The 17,094-nt window shown below is 41.7% G+C and overlaps 1 protein-coding gene across 6 annotated transcripts in view; it reads left to right on the top strand.

The window, feature by feature from the left end:
- Positions 1 to 17,094, top strand: part of fhod1 (formin homology 2 domain containing 1) — a 39,754-nt gene that overhangs the window by 18,208 nt on the left and 4,452 nt on the right. Inside the window, exons 4-23 of one of the 6 annotated variants that reach the window (XM_086143767.1) lie at positions 1,479 to 1,546; positions 1,661 to 1,766; positions 2,506 to 2,600; positions 3,360 to 3,471; positions 3,563 to 3,657; positions 4,810 to 4,953; positions 5,396 to 5,751; positions 7,430 to 7,534; positions 8,743 to 8,823; positions 9,403 to 9,432; positions 10,687 to 10,740; positions 11,903 to 12,063; positions 12,155 to 12,193; positions 12,377 to 12,505; positions 12,724 to 12,881; positions 13,512 to 14,078; positions 14,565 to 14,720; positions 15,643 to 15,825; positions 15,941 to 16,060; positions 16,288 to 16,449. In XM_086143767.1, coding sequence (XP_085999893.1) covers positions 1,479 to 1,546; positions 1,661 to 1,766; positions 2,506 to 2,600; positions 3,360 to 3,471; positions 3,563 to 3,657; positions 4,810 to 4,953; positions 5,396 to 5,751; positions 7,430 to 7,534; positions 8,743 to 8,823; positions 9,403 to 9,432; positions 10,687 to 10,740; positions 11,903 to 12,063; positions 12,155 to 12,193; positions 12,377 to 12,505; positions 12,724 to 12,881; positions 13,512 to 14,078; positions 14,565 to 14,720; positions 15,643 to 15,825; positions 15,941 to 16,060; positions 16,288 to 16,449 — 2,921 coding nt within the window. The remainder of the gene's footprint in view (positions 1 to 1,478; positions 1,547 to 1,660; positions 1,767 to 2,505; positions 2,601 to 3,359; positions 3,472 to 3,562; positions 3,658 to 4,809; positions 4,954 to 5,395; positions 5,752 to 7,429; positions 7,535 to 8,742; positions 8,824 to 9,402; positions 9,433 to 10,686; positions 10,741 to 11,902; positions 12,064 to 12,154; positions 12,194 to 12,376; positions 12,506 to 12,723; positions 12,882 to 13,511; positions 14,079 to 14,564; positions 14,721 to 15,642; positions 15,826 to 15,940; positions 16,061 to 16,287; positions 16,450 to 17,094) is intronic. The other 5 variants (XM_086143768.1, XM_086143769.1, XM_086143771.1 and 2 more) reach the window with 5 other exon arrangements.

The raw sequence follows: 17,094 nt of genomic DNA on the forward strand, positions 1-17,094 counted from the left end.
TCAGGGGTCGCCACAGCGAATCAACTTTCTCCATCTAACCCTATTCTCTGTATCCTCCTCTCTCACTACATCCATATATCTTCTCTTTGGTCTTCCTTGAGACCCCTTTCCTGGCAGCTCCAATTCCAGCATCCATCTACCAATATATTCTCTATCCCTCCTTTGTACATGACCGAACCATCTCAATTTGGCTTCTCTGACCGTCTCTCCAAAACCTCTAACATGAACTGTTCCTCTGATGGACTCATTCCTGATCTATCCGTCCTGATCACTCTCAAAGAGAACCTCAACATCTTCATCTCTGCAACCTCTAGTTCTGCCTCCTGTCTTTTCGTCTTTGTAACACTTTCTAGGCCATACAGCATCACTGGTCTCACCACCATCTTGTACACCTTTCCTTTCATTCTGACTGATAGTCCTCTATCGCATAGTACCCCCGACACTTTTCTCCACCCATTCCAACCTGCTTGGACCCGTCTCTTCACCTCTTTTCTTCACTCTCTGTTGCTCTGGACTGTTAAAGAAGGGGCTCAGAGCTGATCCCTGGTCCCACCTCCACCTTGAACTTCTCTGTTACCCCCACAGCACACTGTACCACTGTCTCACAGCTAGCATACATGTCCTGCACCAGTCTAACATACCTCTCTGCCACTCAAGACTTCCTCATACAATACCAGAGCTCCTCTTTTGGCACCCTGTCATATGCTTTTTGTAGGTCTATGAAAAGACAATGCAGCTCCCTCTGGCCTTCTCTGTACTTCTCTATCAGCATTCTCAACGCAAATACTGCATCTGTAAGACTCTTTCTAGGCATGATGCCATACTGCTGTTAAAAGAATGCTGACTTCTGCTCTCAGTCTAGTTTCCACTACTCTTTCCCATAACTTCATTGTATGGCTCATCAATTTTGTCCCTCTATAGTTGCAGCAACTCTGCACATCTCCTTTATTCTTATAAATAGGCTCAATAACACTTTGTCTCCATTCTTCAGGCATCTTCTCACTCTCTAAGATCCTGTTGAATAATCGAGTCAGAAAATCTACCGCTTCCTCTCCTAGACACTTTCACACTTCCACGGGTATATCATCAGAACGTTAAAATCAATAGTAGTAAACGAATCAAAATGATCTTGAACAATTGAATGTCCCGTTTGAATCTTTGTTTCTTTTATACTATACTTTGGAAAAAAAAGTAATTATAAAAAAAATTTATTTATCTTTTTTTTTCCCCAAATAATGATTTGCTAAAATAGCATCAGTATTTCTAAGTCTATATGGAATTCCCCCCTGAAAGGGGGCTTGTGTCTTTGAGGATGTTTTGTTACATCAGCAGATCAATGACGTTGAAACAGAGAAATAAAATATGAGTAAAAGTTTCATGGTGGAAAAAAGCATCCTCTGTCTTATGACGTGTGATGCCGATGTTGCCGTAGTTGCCATGGCAGCGGTCTGACTTTGTGCATTTCTTCTGGGTTTCAGAGAAGTTGTATAACTCCCAGGGTCCAGAGCTCCGGCGCTCGCTATTCTCCCTCAAGCAGCTCTTCCAGGTAAGACGTTTGTCCTCCGATCTGTCTGAAATGTCATCTTTCCCTGGAAAGTCAATCCAGGATCATTGACATGCATACGTCATGCCCACGCTGGGGGTCGTTTTGTGTCTGCAGGATGACAAGGACCTGGTGCCAGAGTTTGTGGCCTCTGAAGGTCTGACATGTTTCATTAAAGTGGGAGCGGAAGCCGATCACAACTACCAGAACTACATCCTGAGAGGTCAGCCCCATCCTCTATCCCCCATGGCTGCAAACTGAAACATTACTGTAGATCTTATTGAATCAGATCTGTGAGACTGTGTTTCCCCCTGGTGGTGGTTCTATGATTTGATCATGTTTGTCTAATGCAAGTCTCAAAAGGTCAATAACACGGTCAGTTGTTTTTAAAAAAAACCGAAGGCCTGCAGGATGTTGACAAGAACAAAACCGCTTTTCTCCTACATGCTCATATTTATTTGAGATTCCGCTGTTTGACATTTTCAAAACTTTCAAGCCTTTTATGAATCTCTTTAAAAGCTTGTCAGATGACTCACTGATGGGATCATTGTTTTCAGGTTTCTCAGTTATATGAAGTATATTTTTAACTTTGAGTTATTTACTAAAGTTATACTATTTTTCCCATGATTTTGGCGACTAAGCAAGTTACCTGCAGAACAAAAGAAATGATCTGCAGCCATGCATAAATGACTTGTGGTAGATACTTTATGGGGGCTATGGGTGGTTGTTGGGGTGGTTGTGACTTGTACTCAGACCCCCCCCTTTGCCCCCCCCCCCCAGTGGGTCATGAGTCTAGCACTGTGAAGCCACAGAGGATGGAAAGAAAATAGGAGCGCTGAGTCAGCACTGCAGATTATAGGTTGATCTGGAGGAGCTGGACGCCACCATGGAAACCAGCAATGATCCTTGTGTTTTGTGTGTCTCCCTCTCTATCTATGCATGTGTGTTTGCATGTGTGTCAGCACTCAGTCAGATCATGCTGTTCGTGGATGGGATGAATGGTGTGATCGACCACAGCGAGACGCTGGAGTGGCTCTATACGCTGACAGGAAGTCTGGTCAGTCCCAGCAGCTGCTGCTGATTTTACACTGTAGGTTCTTTATGGGATGGAGGAAACCGTTTGTTTCTTTAAAGAATCTCCACGTGGCAGCAGACGGCTTTTATCTGTCAAAGTTCAGTTGCTGCTGGAGGTTTTTAATTTGAAAGAATGATGAGATAAGTGTATGGAGAGAAAAAAAGAAGGAAGGATGGAAAAGAATCATGTGACAGCATTTTATCCACCGCAGAAGAAGACAGGAAGTGGGTAGCGGTCTGAACTAGCATTCAAAGCCAGTTGTCAGAGGCTGGTGCTGGGACCCCTTTGGGATCCTGAAGTATCTTTTAGACAGTCCTTGGCAAAATAAAAATACATTTGATTTTACTTTTATGTAAATACAGTTGAAGCATATAAATATATAATTTCAATTGGTCAAACCAAACTTCTTTCTTTTGTTGTAATTTTTCCTCACTATTTACATTTTACCTTTATGGCACAGTTATTAAAAATCTGAATGGATACAAATTAAAAACATCAGAGGAATCACTTACTGTAAAATTAATAGCGGACAAAGCTGTAAAACATTCCAGAGTTGCAGCAAAAGCTTCTTGACCAAGATTTTTCTTGATGTGAGTCTGTGTCGCCTCCCGGTGGACAAATATTGAACATCTCCCACCTTTTGAAGTGGTTGACTGACGTTTCCCCTCTTTTATAAACAATGTCATTGATGAGCTTAACTAAGATTGGATGGATGGTTAATATGATATTATACGCCCTCAGTCTCGTCTGGTGGTAAAAACAGCTCTGAAACTGCTCATTGTCTTTGTGGAATACAAAGAGTCGAACAGTCCTCTGCTGATAAACGCTGTCAACAAAGTGGACACCAGGAGAGGTACATGTATTGTCTGTTTAAAAAATATATATATATATTGTGTGTGTGTGTGTATATGTTTGTATTCATGTTTTTCTCCTTTGTTTTTCAGGGGAAAAACCATGGTCCTACATCATGGAGGTCCTGGAAGAGAGGAACGGCTCAGACACGGAGCTGCTTATCTTCACCATGACACTCATTAACAAGGTGAACTGGCTTCATTTCTCAAACTTATTCGAATTATCCTCTGTCTTCTTCTCGAATTTCTCCAATGGGGATCAATAAGTGTTATCTTAGTGTCTTGTTTTTTTATTAATCAGTTTTTAAATTGTATTATAACCCCGCAATTAGCATTATGGAGTGGATGATTTGTAGAGATTTTGCTAATGGGCTAATAGATACATATATGAATCAAAAATCATTTGTGGCATGTAGGTCGAGCAGTCACCCCCACAAGTCTGGGTTCTCTCCAGGCTCATCTTCATTCCACAGTGCAAAATCTGTGAGCAGGTTCACTGGAGATTGTCTGTAGGTGTAAATAGTTGATTTACAAGTGACCTGTCAAACCCCGCTTCTCAACCAGTAACAGCAGCGACCTCTTCCACACCTCAGCTCTGTGAGCATGATAAGTCGTATTGACAATGAATGAAGAAATTGAGGATGTAAAACTGAGATTAAAGGATAAAATAAACTGTGAAATGTATTCTTATTTTCATTTCATTCATATTATACAATAAAAGTCAGTTGCAAATGAAAATAAAAATACCCATATAATTTGTGGTGGACATGAAGTGCAGTGGCAAAGTATGCGTACCGTAAGATAAATTCATGAAAGAGATGCTCTTTAATTACATTAAGCTGACTGCTGGAAGCAAAGGAAAAACCCGAGTGTCCTTAAATGCATGAACACTAACTCCTGGCACAAGGACCTGCTCACACAAAAGTTGCAGTAATCCAGTTAAACTAGTATAAAAACACTATAACATTCATTTGTGCCTGCAAAAAATCCACATTTTTATAGATTCTAACGCAGTTATGAGCAAACAAACTCAAGGTATGTAAGAAAGCGCCATCCACTTTATCAATACAATAATGACATGTAGGGCTTCAGTGTATCAGTGTATGAAGTTGTGTATGATAGCTTGACTTCTTTCATTTATACCTTTCATAGATATTGTGGTATTGATTGGTTTATATTGTGTGTGTGTGTGTGTGTGTGTGTGTGTGTGTGTGTGTGTGTGTGTGTGTGTGTGTGTGTGTGTGTGTGTGTGTGTGTGTGTGTGTGTGTGTGTGTGTGTGTGTGTGTGTGTGTGTGTGTGTGTGTGTGTGTGTGTGTGTGTGTGTGTGTGTGTGTTCAAGACTCTGGCTGTCCTGCCTGACCAAGACTCCTTCTATGATGTGACTGACTGTCTGGAGCAACTGGGGATGGAAACATTAATCCGTAAGCACATGAGCAACAAGGGGACGGAGACCGACCTGCGGGCCCAGTTCTCTATCTACGAGGTAATGGCCTTTGACTCTTTGTTATTCTAAGACATGAATCGGTCAGCCTGACATACATGAAGTTGCAATTAATGAGTTGTTGAGTGATGAGGTGAACAAACTGGGAGGACATGTAATGCAGCTCGGAGGGCTGTTGTGTCATTGGCATCTCTGTACTATGTATGTTCAGAAGACTAGGGAAGATGAAGGTCAAGGAGTATAAGAAGACTGATGCAGACACTGTGGAGCCCTTTTCCCCATTGTAATTACCCTGCAAAACATGGGTAATTTGTTAGAACATGCTTTTGTATACTTTCTGATATTAGACTGGATTAGATAGCCTATAGACTTCATTGTCTATGTGAGAATTAGCATTGGTCGCTGCTGCCCTGACTGAGCTGGGACAATTCTGCAGGTGTGAGTGGAGGTTTATTAAATATAATGATGCAAAGGGTGTCCACAGACTGCTCTGAAGCATGAGGATGGCGAGCTGGATGACTCTACCCCCCACCTCCGTAAAGAGCGCAGGAAATCGTCCAACGAACAGGACAATCGCAGGAATCGCCGCACGTCTGCTCAGAATCTCCCCGACCTGCTGTCCTCCTCCGCTGGCTCTTCCCCCTCTGTTTCCCCCACCCCTCTAGCCACCGTTTCCCCCACCATCTCCTCCCCAGCCAGCCGGTCATCATCCCCTTCAACCTCTGACCTCGGCAGTCCTGTCTCTAGTCCCTCTGGGTCCCAAAGGGCATCTCCTTTACCCCCCCACGGGTCCACAAACAGTGACTTGATTGAGCCAGAAGGGAAGACAACATCCAGCCAGTAAGTTCAGCATCATCAGATGAGCCTCAAATTTGAACCACTTACTCTGACCGTCAGTCCAAGCTTCTGTGATGAATCAATCCCCACTGATCACCTAAGTCTGTCCACTGGTTTCTGATCGGACAACATTTTCTGCAAAAACATTTCAAACGGCTCTTGACTCCATTTTGTATTGATCAGTCTTGGGTCTGTCCTGGTCAGTGACAGAGGTCAGTGAGGTACGGTACACTCAGAAGGTTCTCAGTGCAGTAAGGAGGTGGATTTCTTATTATATTTGATGTGCTTACAAAAATGACAAACATACATTTTGTAATAATTTGCTCCTGATTTATAAACCTTTTCTAGTTTTTTTTTTTTTTTCCAAATAACTAATTCCCATTTTTCCCCAGAAATATAACATTATAAGGAAAATTTCAGTGAAGCCAACAGTGAATTCAATACCCTTATGTTTAAACAACAGTTTACAGTAGGTAAACATAGATTTGTGACTGTTGATAGAAGAGGGGAAGCTGACATTTCAAAGTAACCATAAAATACCTCTGTAAACTTTTAGAAGTAGAATAATGTATTTGAGCAGGAGGGTAATGATTGGTGTTCATGCTCTTACTGTGGTGGTGATCAGCAAGAAGTTAGAGGACAAAATAATGTCTCTATGGCAATGTGGTCACAACCGCCATGGTTTAGATGGACAGACTGTTTCACTTGGATCGTTTAGTCAGCAGATATGTTTGAAGTTCAGGCCCAGAATACAATGGAATCCTCAGATATGGCAGAAAATTAGATTAGATTCATTTTTAGCAAGTTTGACCCAGTTTCCAGGAACATGAAAATGTTTTTGTACTTTGCTAATCCCCCTCATCTTCCTGCAAAATATTTTTGTTTTATAATCCTTTTTTTGGAGAGGGGGCATTAATATAGCAACGCATTTGCAAAAATGGCAAAACTTTTACTTTTATCTTTGCCAGGTTTATCAAAAAATTAACAGGGCATCTCAGGAACAAAAGACAATTATTACTATGCTAGCAGATATTTTGGTTGATCTTCATATAAACACAGAAAACTGATCCAAAATGTCATGAAAGAACCTGTTGGCAAGAAGAGAATGACATGAAAATAACTAATTTTAAGATGATGTCATATTTACTTAGAGATAATTATTTTTATTTCTTATCAAAATAATGAAATAAAATTTATTCTGTATTTCCCCATTATAAGACCCATGTGATCTGGACTCCCTTTGAGAGCTGGTCTTGTGATGTGAAACCTAAAACCTCTGATGAAGCCTGAGGGGAAACCGGACGTTTAAACAGGAAGTTTAAACAAATAACAAAAGACTGAGAAATGAAAATAAAATTTCCACATAAAAACACAATAGAAGGAGAAAACAATTGTGTTTTATCAGGACAAAACTAAATCCGGTGACATTAAGAGAGAAAAAAAGAGACCGTTGCATGGAAACACTGCTGATAACTGGTGTGTAAGAAAGTTCAGAGATGTGATCTGATGAAGGTCTTCTCAAAATCGGATTTTAAAACAGAAACTCTCCTCTGCTGTATGGGCTTTTTCTGGGTTTTTGGTTTTGGGTCTGTTTGGTGATGCTTCTTATTGCTGCTTTAAATTCTGGTGTTTCTTTCTCTCACCCTCTCACCTCCCTGCTTTGGCGTCTTCCCGCCAACAGGAGTCGTTCTTTCCTCAGTCACCACATGTCTGCACTGGGTCTCAGCAGGAAATCAAGGCTCTTCTCCAAAACCAGCTACATCTCAGAGGAGCCTTCAGCCTGCAGGTCTGTCAGGCCTAGGGGTGACCTCTGACCCCTGGGAGTTTGTGACCCTGGAGGTCTGAGCACTTGAAAATTTGACTAACATTCAAATTTTATACAACTTCTATTTGAATCATCTGCGCATGAAAACCCACTTTTCACTTTTCCCAACTAATAGTCAGGAATGATGCCCTCGTCTTCTCCTGAACACTTCTTGAAAAAAACGCTTCAGTCAAGTTACTTCAGATTTGATACAAATCTTCCCTTTAACTAGATCAAGAGGTTTCTCCAGTAAATCTGTGCTTCCAAAATTTTCTGTTCCTTCATTTGGTTCCATAACAGCATCATTCTCCCCTGATGTTTTTGTAGAGATTTGTCTGCACAGACTCTCATTAGATTTAATGGAGTCCTATTTATTTTTAAATTGCAGTTATATCTCTCGTTCCCCACTTTGTTGTACTTAAATAACAGAAAAAGTTCATGCATTTAAGTCACTGAGTTTGTGTTTTTTCCCTTTGGGATGGAGGTTTCGTCATCAAAGGGTAAAAATCCTTTGACATGGGTGTTTTATTTTGAAAATCTGGCTGTTGTTGAGTAGTTTGTCTGTCCCGTTAGATCAACTGCATGGAAATTGGTCTTATTTCAGATGAAGCGGCACCTCTGCCCAAACTAACCGCAGTGCTTCTGATGAAGCCTGAACGTTGACTAGAAAGCAGGAATGTTTCTGTCTGAACTTAAGGAGCTCAGAACTCCTGCAGGTCCTTAAAGTCTTAACGGCCTAAAGTCTTAAACCCATTAAGCTAAAAATAAGGCCGTAATTTGTATGAAAATGTCTTAAATCAGCCTTTCCAAACTCTTAAGAATGTGATGGTCCTTACACAGATTTAAAATGTCAAAGTACGGGATAATGTCTCCAAGTCTGACCATCTGACTTTCAAGTGTCTTCCTGCCTGTAAAAGCTTGTCCTGGTTTCACTAACAGTCACCTCGTTTCTGCCATCAAACCGTCCGTTTTTGTTTTTGAATGCTGAATATTTGGCGTTTAGTCTGAGATTGAGATTGTGATGTTCAGAACCTGGAGAGGCGAGAACAACAAACTCCACCATTGTTTTGTTTGTGACCAAACTCTGACGAAAACTGACAAAGATTTAGAGCAAACATCTTCATTTTGCAATAACTTTGCGTGTATGTGTGTGTGTTTGTGCCTGTGCATATGTGTGTGCTGTCTCACAGCTCGTCAGAACCCTCCTCCCAGTCATCCCAGCTGAACTCAGATCAGGTGTCCAACAAGACTGAGAACAAGACCAGCTTCAAGTAAGTGACACATGGGTGGTAACCATAGTAACTGTAGTTTGGATTCCCTTTCTTATTTCTCATTTGGACACTTTTCTAAACTGGTCGTTCAGTTCATTTGAAGGTTAAACCCGTTGCTTCCGTGACAACTGATATTCAATCCGTTGTTTGGAGATATTCGTCACTATTTGACTGGTGTCTGTGTTGGACAGTGTCATCTTTTACTCATTAGCCAATACTAGTATTATAATATTACTAACTATTCTATTCTGTGGTGGACATCAGTCACATACTGACTTCTTTAACAATTATTTATTATTTTTGTAATTAGAAAGGATTTGTCCCCACCTGAATGTTTATGATGTTTCCATTATTTTTTTTTTACATAAAATTGTGCCTCAATTTTTTTTCTTTAATTCAATTTTCCCCTGAGACCATAAAGAGTTTGCCTCTTCTCTGTCAGGTATTGTTTTTTTCATGATTATGCCCCCCAGGCCCCTCTCTCCTGCAATTCTTCTTCCCAGCTTCTCTCTTTCCCATTTTGTTTGATTCTAATCTTTTTCTCTCTTCTGTCTCTTTCGCTGCCTCCCTGCCCCCCAGCTCTGGGGTGGCCGACATGCCCGTCTTCTGGTGAGTACACGCCTCCCTGCCTAGGACCGTGTCAGTCTGGTCATGATAGTTTTTTGATTAATTATTCGTATCTGGCTTCACCGCTTGGTTTCCCCGCTCCACTCTGTTTTTTCTAGTCTATCCTGTACGAGTTTCCCATTTCCATCGGCGTAATAAAGTGCCTAGAAGGAAGTAATTGTTCACCTACGATGGCTTCATTTTTCGAAAACCTCTAGAACATTCTACATTCACAAAGTGTCAGTGAACATCTCACTGCTGTTGGTAAAATTATCCCTAGTTTTTTTTCTTTTTTCATGGTAATTTGGCTCAATTTGAAAAAAAATTAAAATAAGCCTGTGAGGCTATGGTCCTTATAAACTTATAAGAAATGGCTTAGTTAACATGCTAACACCTTATTCTATAGTTAATCACCTGTATTTCCTGTACCATAAGATAATACTAAAATCACCAATTCAAAATCATGAATATTAAACTAAACAGTATCCTTGGAATTTTCAGAGTGAACATGGCCGTGAAAAAAACAAACCCAATAAACCATCTAGAGGGAAACTTAACCGTTTTTGAAGTTGGAGCAACACTACACTTTTCTTTGACTTCAGTGAAAAAAAACTTGTCTGTGTTTTTCCTCGCTGATATTGATGGTCCATGATCTCCAATAGAACTTGTCGCCATCTACTGGTCTGGTAGAAAGAGTGTGCGTGGTTGTGTGATTTGGCTGTGTCCATTGATGCTCCAAGTCCAGCTGTGCGTAGCCATGGTAACAGCCTCGCTCTGTGACTCTGTCCCTCCAGGACTTTTCACTAACTGAAGTGTCACATCCTTGAGGTCAAGTACAAAACTTGATGACATTGCAACTATTCTATTTCTTCAGAGAGAAATAGAACCCGATGTAAAAAGCAAGAGTGAAATCTTGTTTTTTATGTTAATAATTGAATTGCAGTTACATTTATGCAAATTCATATCCTTCCTGTGGCAACTGAATGATAGTGTTAATGACCAGACATGCTCAGAAAAACAAATTCAACCACATCCACACACACACACACACATACACACACACACACCGCTGCGTCTTGACAGATACTGTGTACCTGCTGTTTGGGAGGCTCTGATTGGTTACATTCACAGTAAAGTACGCCTCTGACATCATATTGATTGATGTGACATTGTGACTTCCTACAGGGACAGACATCAGGTTAGAGCAGGACTCTCAGAGTTTATGTGTTTCTGTGTGCGCGTGCACATTTGTTTCAGCAGCTCCAATGACTGTAGTGCAAACCCAGACAAGCCGGTTCTGAGGAGGTTTGAGTAAGTATTGCTGCAGCCCCACTGCATGATGGGAGCTGGAGAGGACTACCAATCTGATGCGTGTCAGTGTGCGTGGCGGAGATGAAGGATCTTTGGGTCGTTAATGGGGCTGGTTGTTTGGTGTTGATCGATGGTGTTGGTTTGCTGTGATTTCTGAAATCAGTGGTCATCAGTTGATTGGTTGTCTCTGTGTCATGTGGTCTTTGTGATGGAGGGAAACACCTGCTGGTCTTCCTTTCGTGAAGCTGATCATGGGTTGAGTCCACCAGTATAACAAACTCACCTGACACACAGTTATAAGTAAAGAACAAGCTGTGTTTCTCTCCATCCGCTGCAACAAGCCTGATAAATGAATGTTTTTGTCTGCCTTGATATCTCTCTGGATCTCTACTTGGATGGAGTATTTTTCTTGTTTTCCCAAACAAGTTCATGGAATTTCTTTCAAAGCTAATTTAGGAAAGTAGGAAGAAAAAAAATCCTGGAAGTAAGAAGGACCAACTTAAATTTAGGTATTGAAAATTAGTTAAAAACACTGAGAATAATCTGAAAGTTAGCCACAGAGAAATAAAATGGAGAAAACATTACATAAAATATTTTCAGAAAATCTAAAATTTGTTGCACAAAATTTTTTCATAAAAAGTGTTGATGAGCAAGACACTGAACCCCTAACTGCTCCCCTGGCGCTGTTCCTTAGCTGCCTTCTGCTCATGGTTCATCCATGATGGGTTAAATACAGTGGTCAAATTTGCTGATGTTGTGCTCTTTGCACTACTGTATGTGATAATAAAGACATTTCTTCTTCAGATTGAGGAATATTTTCTGTACTGCTTGGCTAATTCAATAGCATATTGAGCTGTTTTCGTAGTTAAAATGAGAGAGAAAAGATCATGATTACACATGCAATCAATAATTAAAAATATTGAAATAAATTACCACAAAACAATCCAATCCAAGGATTTAAATGTACAAGAAATCACCTTGAAATTAATTCAGACCTCCAAGTCGTTTCTCTGTGATTGTTGATTGCTGGGCCTTGATTGAGTTTGCTCATGCAGAGCAGGTGCCTCCTTTGTGGATATTGTTTGATGGTTGGTGATTGGTTCCACTCACAGAGATCACACCTTCCCCCAAATGTTAACTTACTAATCTGTTCTACCCCTAGAGACACCTTCCTGCGCAGCCTTGCTGCAACCCAGTGGGAGAAGAAGAGACGCAGTAAACGCCTCAGTCAGTCCCACGTGTCTTCATCTGATGAAGTCATTCCCCTGAGCCCACAGGCGGCGGACAACAGTGGCATGTCTGGAGCAGACCCGCCTGCAAATGGTAAAAGTAGACACAGTAGTAGTCACAATGAGCTGCCACTTGGTGAAAGTGATAAATGTATTCATCCCAAATTGGTTATGATGTGTTTCAGCCGTCACCTCCAGCAACTCTGAGGCAGTCAAAGACTCAGGTAAGAGGCAGTACCCACTATCCCTAGAGGGAACGAATGTGTAAAAGTGCCAGTGGACGTGTTTAGTGCTCTAACTGATCAGTTTCCAGACGAATAATGTGATTTGATTACTGCGTCAACAAAAGTGCCATGGAAGAATCTGATCCCAGTCACTGGTGTCACAACCTGTACTTTGTGTGTCAGTGTCTTTGCAGCGTCAGGGCAGCAGTACATTATCTAATGACAAGAAGTTTCTGATGGACATGCTCTTCTCCAAAACCTCGCCTGCCGCTCCTTCTGACACCAGCGAAGAAGAAGGCCACTTCCAGCCTGGTGAGATGTTATGAAGGCAAAGGTCTTCTTCATTTGTGGGAAACAATTAATTTTGATCATATCTCTTTTTTTTTCATTTTTGAAAATACAAGTTAAAATATAGCTGTTTTAATTTGAAGGTAAAGGTGGAAATGACCTGATCTGACTGTCAGACCCCGGGAATGTTAAGTGTCAGAAAAGACAAATAAATGGGATTTCCTTCTCTTTCTTGTCTGCAGAGCTGGGAGGTCGAGTCTTGCAGCGGCTGTCCAGCTTCAAAGCTCGCTCAGAGGAGCCTGTCCCCCTTAGTGAGAGCAGTGCCTCCCGCAGGGCAGAGCTGGAGGGGTTGGAAGGCTCCACTCGAGTGGCGCTGTCACGACTGGCTGAAGAGCAGCAGGTCTATATATATTTTTTTTTTTGACATTTCATGTAATTAAAAAAACAGAAAAATCTTAATTTGCCATTTTTTGAACAAGGCGGAACATGGCTCTTATTGGATATATTTCCATTCTTTTACTCCACATTTATTTGCCTTGTGTAGTTCCCTTTTTTTGATGTGCAATTTAGAAACCTGTCAAACTGGTGCTCTGAACCTTCATAACTATTTAAGAAATTCATATTGTATTTTATATTATACATATTCTATTCTACTCTCAGTAGTATATAAGAATTATTCCTTCAAAAGTCATATTAATTTTTTTTTAGCTTTTTCAGCTCAATTATCTATTTCGTGACACTTAATAGTTCAATTGGACTTTGTAAGAAAACTTAACAAATTTCAAAAAAATCTTGGAAAATGGAAAATCACAGAAAACTATCTGCTTGAGAATTTAACTGTATATAGAAGAATTAGAACATTTTACCTCCTCATTTATTCTGTTTCAATATGACTGCCTTGTTATGTTTTTTGACTCAAAGAAATATTCTGCTGATTCAACCAAATACAGGTGCTACTAGTTGTTATGTTAATTAGCTGACATTTTCAATTGAATTTTTTATGGACATGTGTACTTGTGAATCCTACTAGTCTCACCAGCTGCGGCAGCAGAACAGCGTGGATGTGGAGAGCCCGGCCCGTCGCTTAGAGAGCACCCAGATGACCCCACTGGGGCCTGGATGCCCTGCTGATGCTTGGGAGCAACTGCAGCCAAGTGCCGCTGCACTGCGTATCAAAGACCTGGACTTCTCTGACCTTCTTGATGAGGAGGACATTGACGTGTTAGATACTGACACCTTTGAGTCAAAGCCCGCTTTCTTATCTGGTGCCCCACCTCCTCCTCCTCCCCCTCCCCCTGGCGTTGGCCTTACTGTGCCACCGCCTCCTCCGCCCCCACCACCACCTGGAGGTCTTGCACCTCCACCCCCTCCTCTCCCTCCCCCAGGCACCCCCCAATCTCCTCCCAGTGCAACAGCTGCACAGAAGAAGAAGAAGACCGTGAAGCTCTTCTGGAAGGAGCTGAAACAGGCCGACGGGCCTAAGAAGTGCCGGTTCGGCCATGGAACAGTGTGGGCGTCGCTGGACAAGGTAGCCGTGGACACTGCACGACTCGAGCATCTGTTCGAGTCCAAGGCCAAGGAATTGCCCGTCGCCAAGGTAACCACATATATATTACTTAAATTTCCCTTGATGTAAATTCCATTTCAAACACGTACTCTTTTACTCATCACTACTTCTGACACTGATCTTTTGCTAAATATCAAACATTTGTTTTTACCAAATTGCTCAAAGCACTTTCCAGCTTGAGTTATATGTGGATGAGAAGGCGATCAATTCAGTGCCAAATTAGTGGAGGAATGACAATATGAGGACGAGATGCTTTCAGACTGTAAACAAGTTCAAAATATTAATTAAAAAAATTACTGGTGCAATTATTATCACTGGGAAAAAAGTGCATCAACACTAAACATGTAGTATCTATTTGTAATCCTGCCAAACTCAATGATTTTTTTTTTTTCTTTATTGCCTGAATTCATTACCAAATGGGTGAGATGCAACATACTCAGTAAACGGACTTGCATTCCAAGCCTTCTCTAAAACGAATATTTGACATTTTATTATCTTCCCTGTCTTAATGTTCAGAAGGGGCCGGAGACGAAAAAGTCTGAGATTCTGGTTCTCGACCCCAAGAGGAGTAATGCCATCAACATCGGAATGACCGTCCTGCCGGCTGTCCACGTCATCAAGACTGCCGTTCTTAATTTTGATGAGTTCGCCATGAGCAAGGAGGGAATCGAGGTAGGGACATGATGTCAGCCAGACTGAAGGCCTCTGATTGGCTCTCTGAAGAGTTCAACAATCTTAAGTTTATTTATTTTCTTCAAAGATTAACACTTTTGTCATTTTCTGAGAAAAACTGTATTTTCTGTTTACATATTTCCCTAGTCTTAGCATCAATATTCCCCCTAATTTTTCATATGTCTGGGCATACAGACAACCTCGCTGAGCACACTGAGGACCACTGTGAGGAACATTAGATGTGCACGCTGTGGCCACACATTGGCATCACACCTGGGGTCATAGCTTCTATTTAGTCTATATTTTTCCATCAGAAAACTTGCTTACTACTTTAGCTTTGCTGCATGTTTTGCAGAGCAGACCTTTCTCACTTGAAAAAGAAAAATATTTCACCCAGTTTCACTGGTTGTTCTTCTATTTGTACGTATGATATTCACTGCTCATTTCACCATGATAAGGGGTTAGCATTAGCATCACTTAATCCCACCACACTGTCATTATTGTGACACACGGTCAGTGCCGTGATTGGCTGCGTAGTGTAATTGCATCGTATCGTATGATTGGCTGGACACCTGTTACACAGCAAAATGATACAGAAAAAAATGGTATTTATCTAATTCATTTGCAGTGTGCTCACTGCACTGGATAGGTTTTCTTGTGCGCTGAGAGTGTGCGAGCAGTGCGCAATTGTGCAGTTTCGCAGCTTAGAGGGAACATTGCTTAGCATGAAGCTGCAGATTCCTATTAGTATGCAGGATTGGTTGTCCTATCACAAGTTCCGTATCTGATAGGATGTTGCCTTGTTACGCCGATTGTTTGTAGGTCTTTCCAGTAATACTTGATCTGTGTCTGTTTTTTATTGCACACTGAAAAAATTACTTAACCATTTGGACCAAACTTACAACCTGTATTTCCTGAGCAGAAGATCCTGACTATGACTCCCACGGAGGAGGAGAAGCAGAAGATCCAGGAGGCCCAGCTGGCCAATCCTGATGTCCCTCTTGGGACAGCAGAGCAATTCCTGTTCAGCCTGGCTTCCATTAGTGCCCTCACCCCCCGCCTCCAGCTCTGGGCCTTTAAGGTCAACTACGAGTCTCTAGAGAAGGTAAGATATCACAGTATTCTGCCTGTGATAGAGGGGGGTCCAACATGTTATGCCCCAATCCTCAAGGGCTCCAACATACCAAATGCTGATATTGTGCTTATGTCGCCCCCTGCAGGAGATTGCAGAGCCCCTGTTTGATCTGAAGCTGGGCATGGAGCAGCTGGCGTCAAATAAGACCTTCAAGAGGATCCTGGCAACGCTGCTTGCCATTGGAAACTTCCTCAATAGCTCAAACGTGAGAACAGACACACTCTCTCACCTGTTATCTCATTTTATCTCCTCATTATTGCTGCATCATCATCTCTAACCCACAACTGACCAGGACATAAACACACAGCCTGCAGGTCGGAATCTGAATCTGGCTGAATTCTGTAATCTGTGTTTGGAGGGAAAACAGAGTTAATCTCTTCTCCTGTGCCGATTACCCTGTTTCTAACTCGGGTGTGTGTGTGTCTTTTGTAGGCTAAAGGCTTTGAGCTTAACTACCTGGAGAAAGTGGTGGAAGTTAAGGATACGGTCCACCGTCAGTCTCTGCTGCATCACACATGCAACCTAGTGGTAGAAAATTACCCAGAATCCTCTGACATCTACTCTGAGATCCCTGCAGTCACACGCTCCGCCAAGGTACTTTGTCCTTATTTAATTTATTTATTCAATGTTTGTTTTATTATCTGGCCCTGGTGAAGGACACTTAAAAAGACACAGCTGTATACTCACCGTCCACTTATGTACCCCTTGCTAGTACAAGGGTTTTACCAAATTTTTCCTTCAGAACTGTGTTAATCCCTGACTGTGGAGGAGGTTTAAGTGTGGTGGCCTCTGTATCATGACTGCAAAACAATCAGAGATGATTCAAGCTTTGGAAGATGGTCAGTTATCCTGCAGAAAGTAGCCATCAGAAGACTGTTCTCTGTGGTCTTTCAGTTTGGGCACGGTCAGCAGTAACACTCAGGCCGGTTGTGGTAATTAAAAGAAGCTCAGTTGGTAATAAGGGGCTGAAAGTATACCCCCCAAACACACGCACACAGAATTACACCATCCGCCTAAGCTGCAGATACAAGGCTGGATGGATCCATGCCCCCATTGTGTTTATGCCTTGTCCTGAACCCACCCTCTGGGGGCCACAGCAGAAATCAAGACACAGTGAATAACCAGTCTTTTATTTTGGCGAGCAAATTCTAGCCTCCGTTTGGTGCTCTCAGGGGTGAAGCCTCTGTCTTCAGAGACTTCAGAAGTCTTTCTGTGCGATAACCCATCTGCTTCAAGATT

Source organism: Fistularia commersonii, chromosome 3, assembly GCF_037954325.1.
Source record: "Fistularia commersonii isolate RoL2024-O1a breed Wild chromosome 3, RoL_Fcom_v1.0, whole genome shotgun sequence".
NCBI lineage: Eukaryota > Metazoa > Chordata > Actinopteri > Syngnathiformes > Fistulariidae > Fistularia > Fistularia commersonii.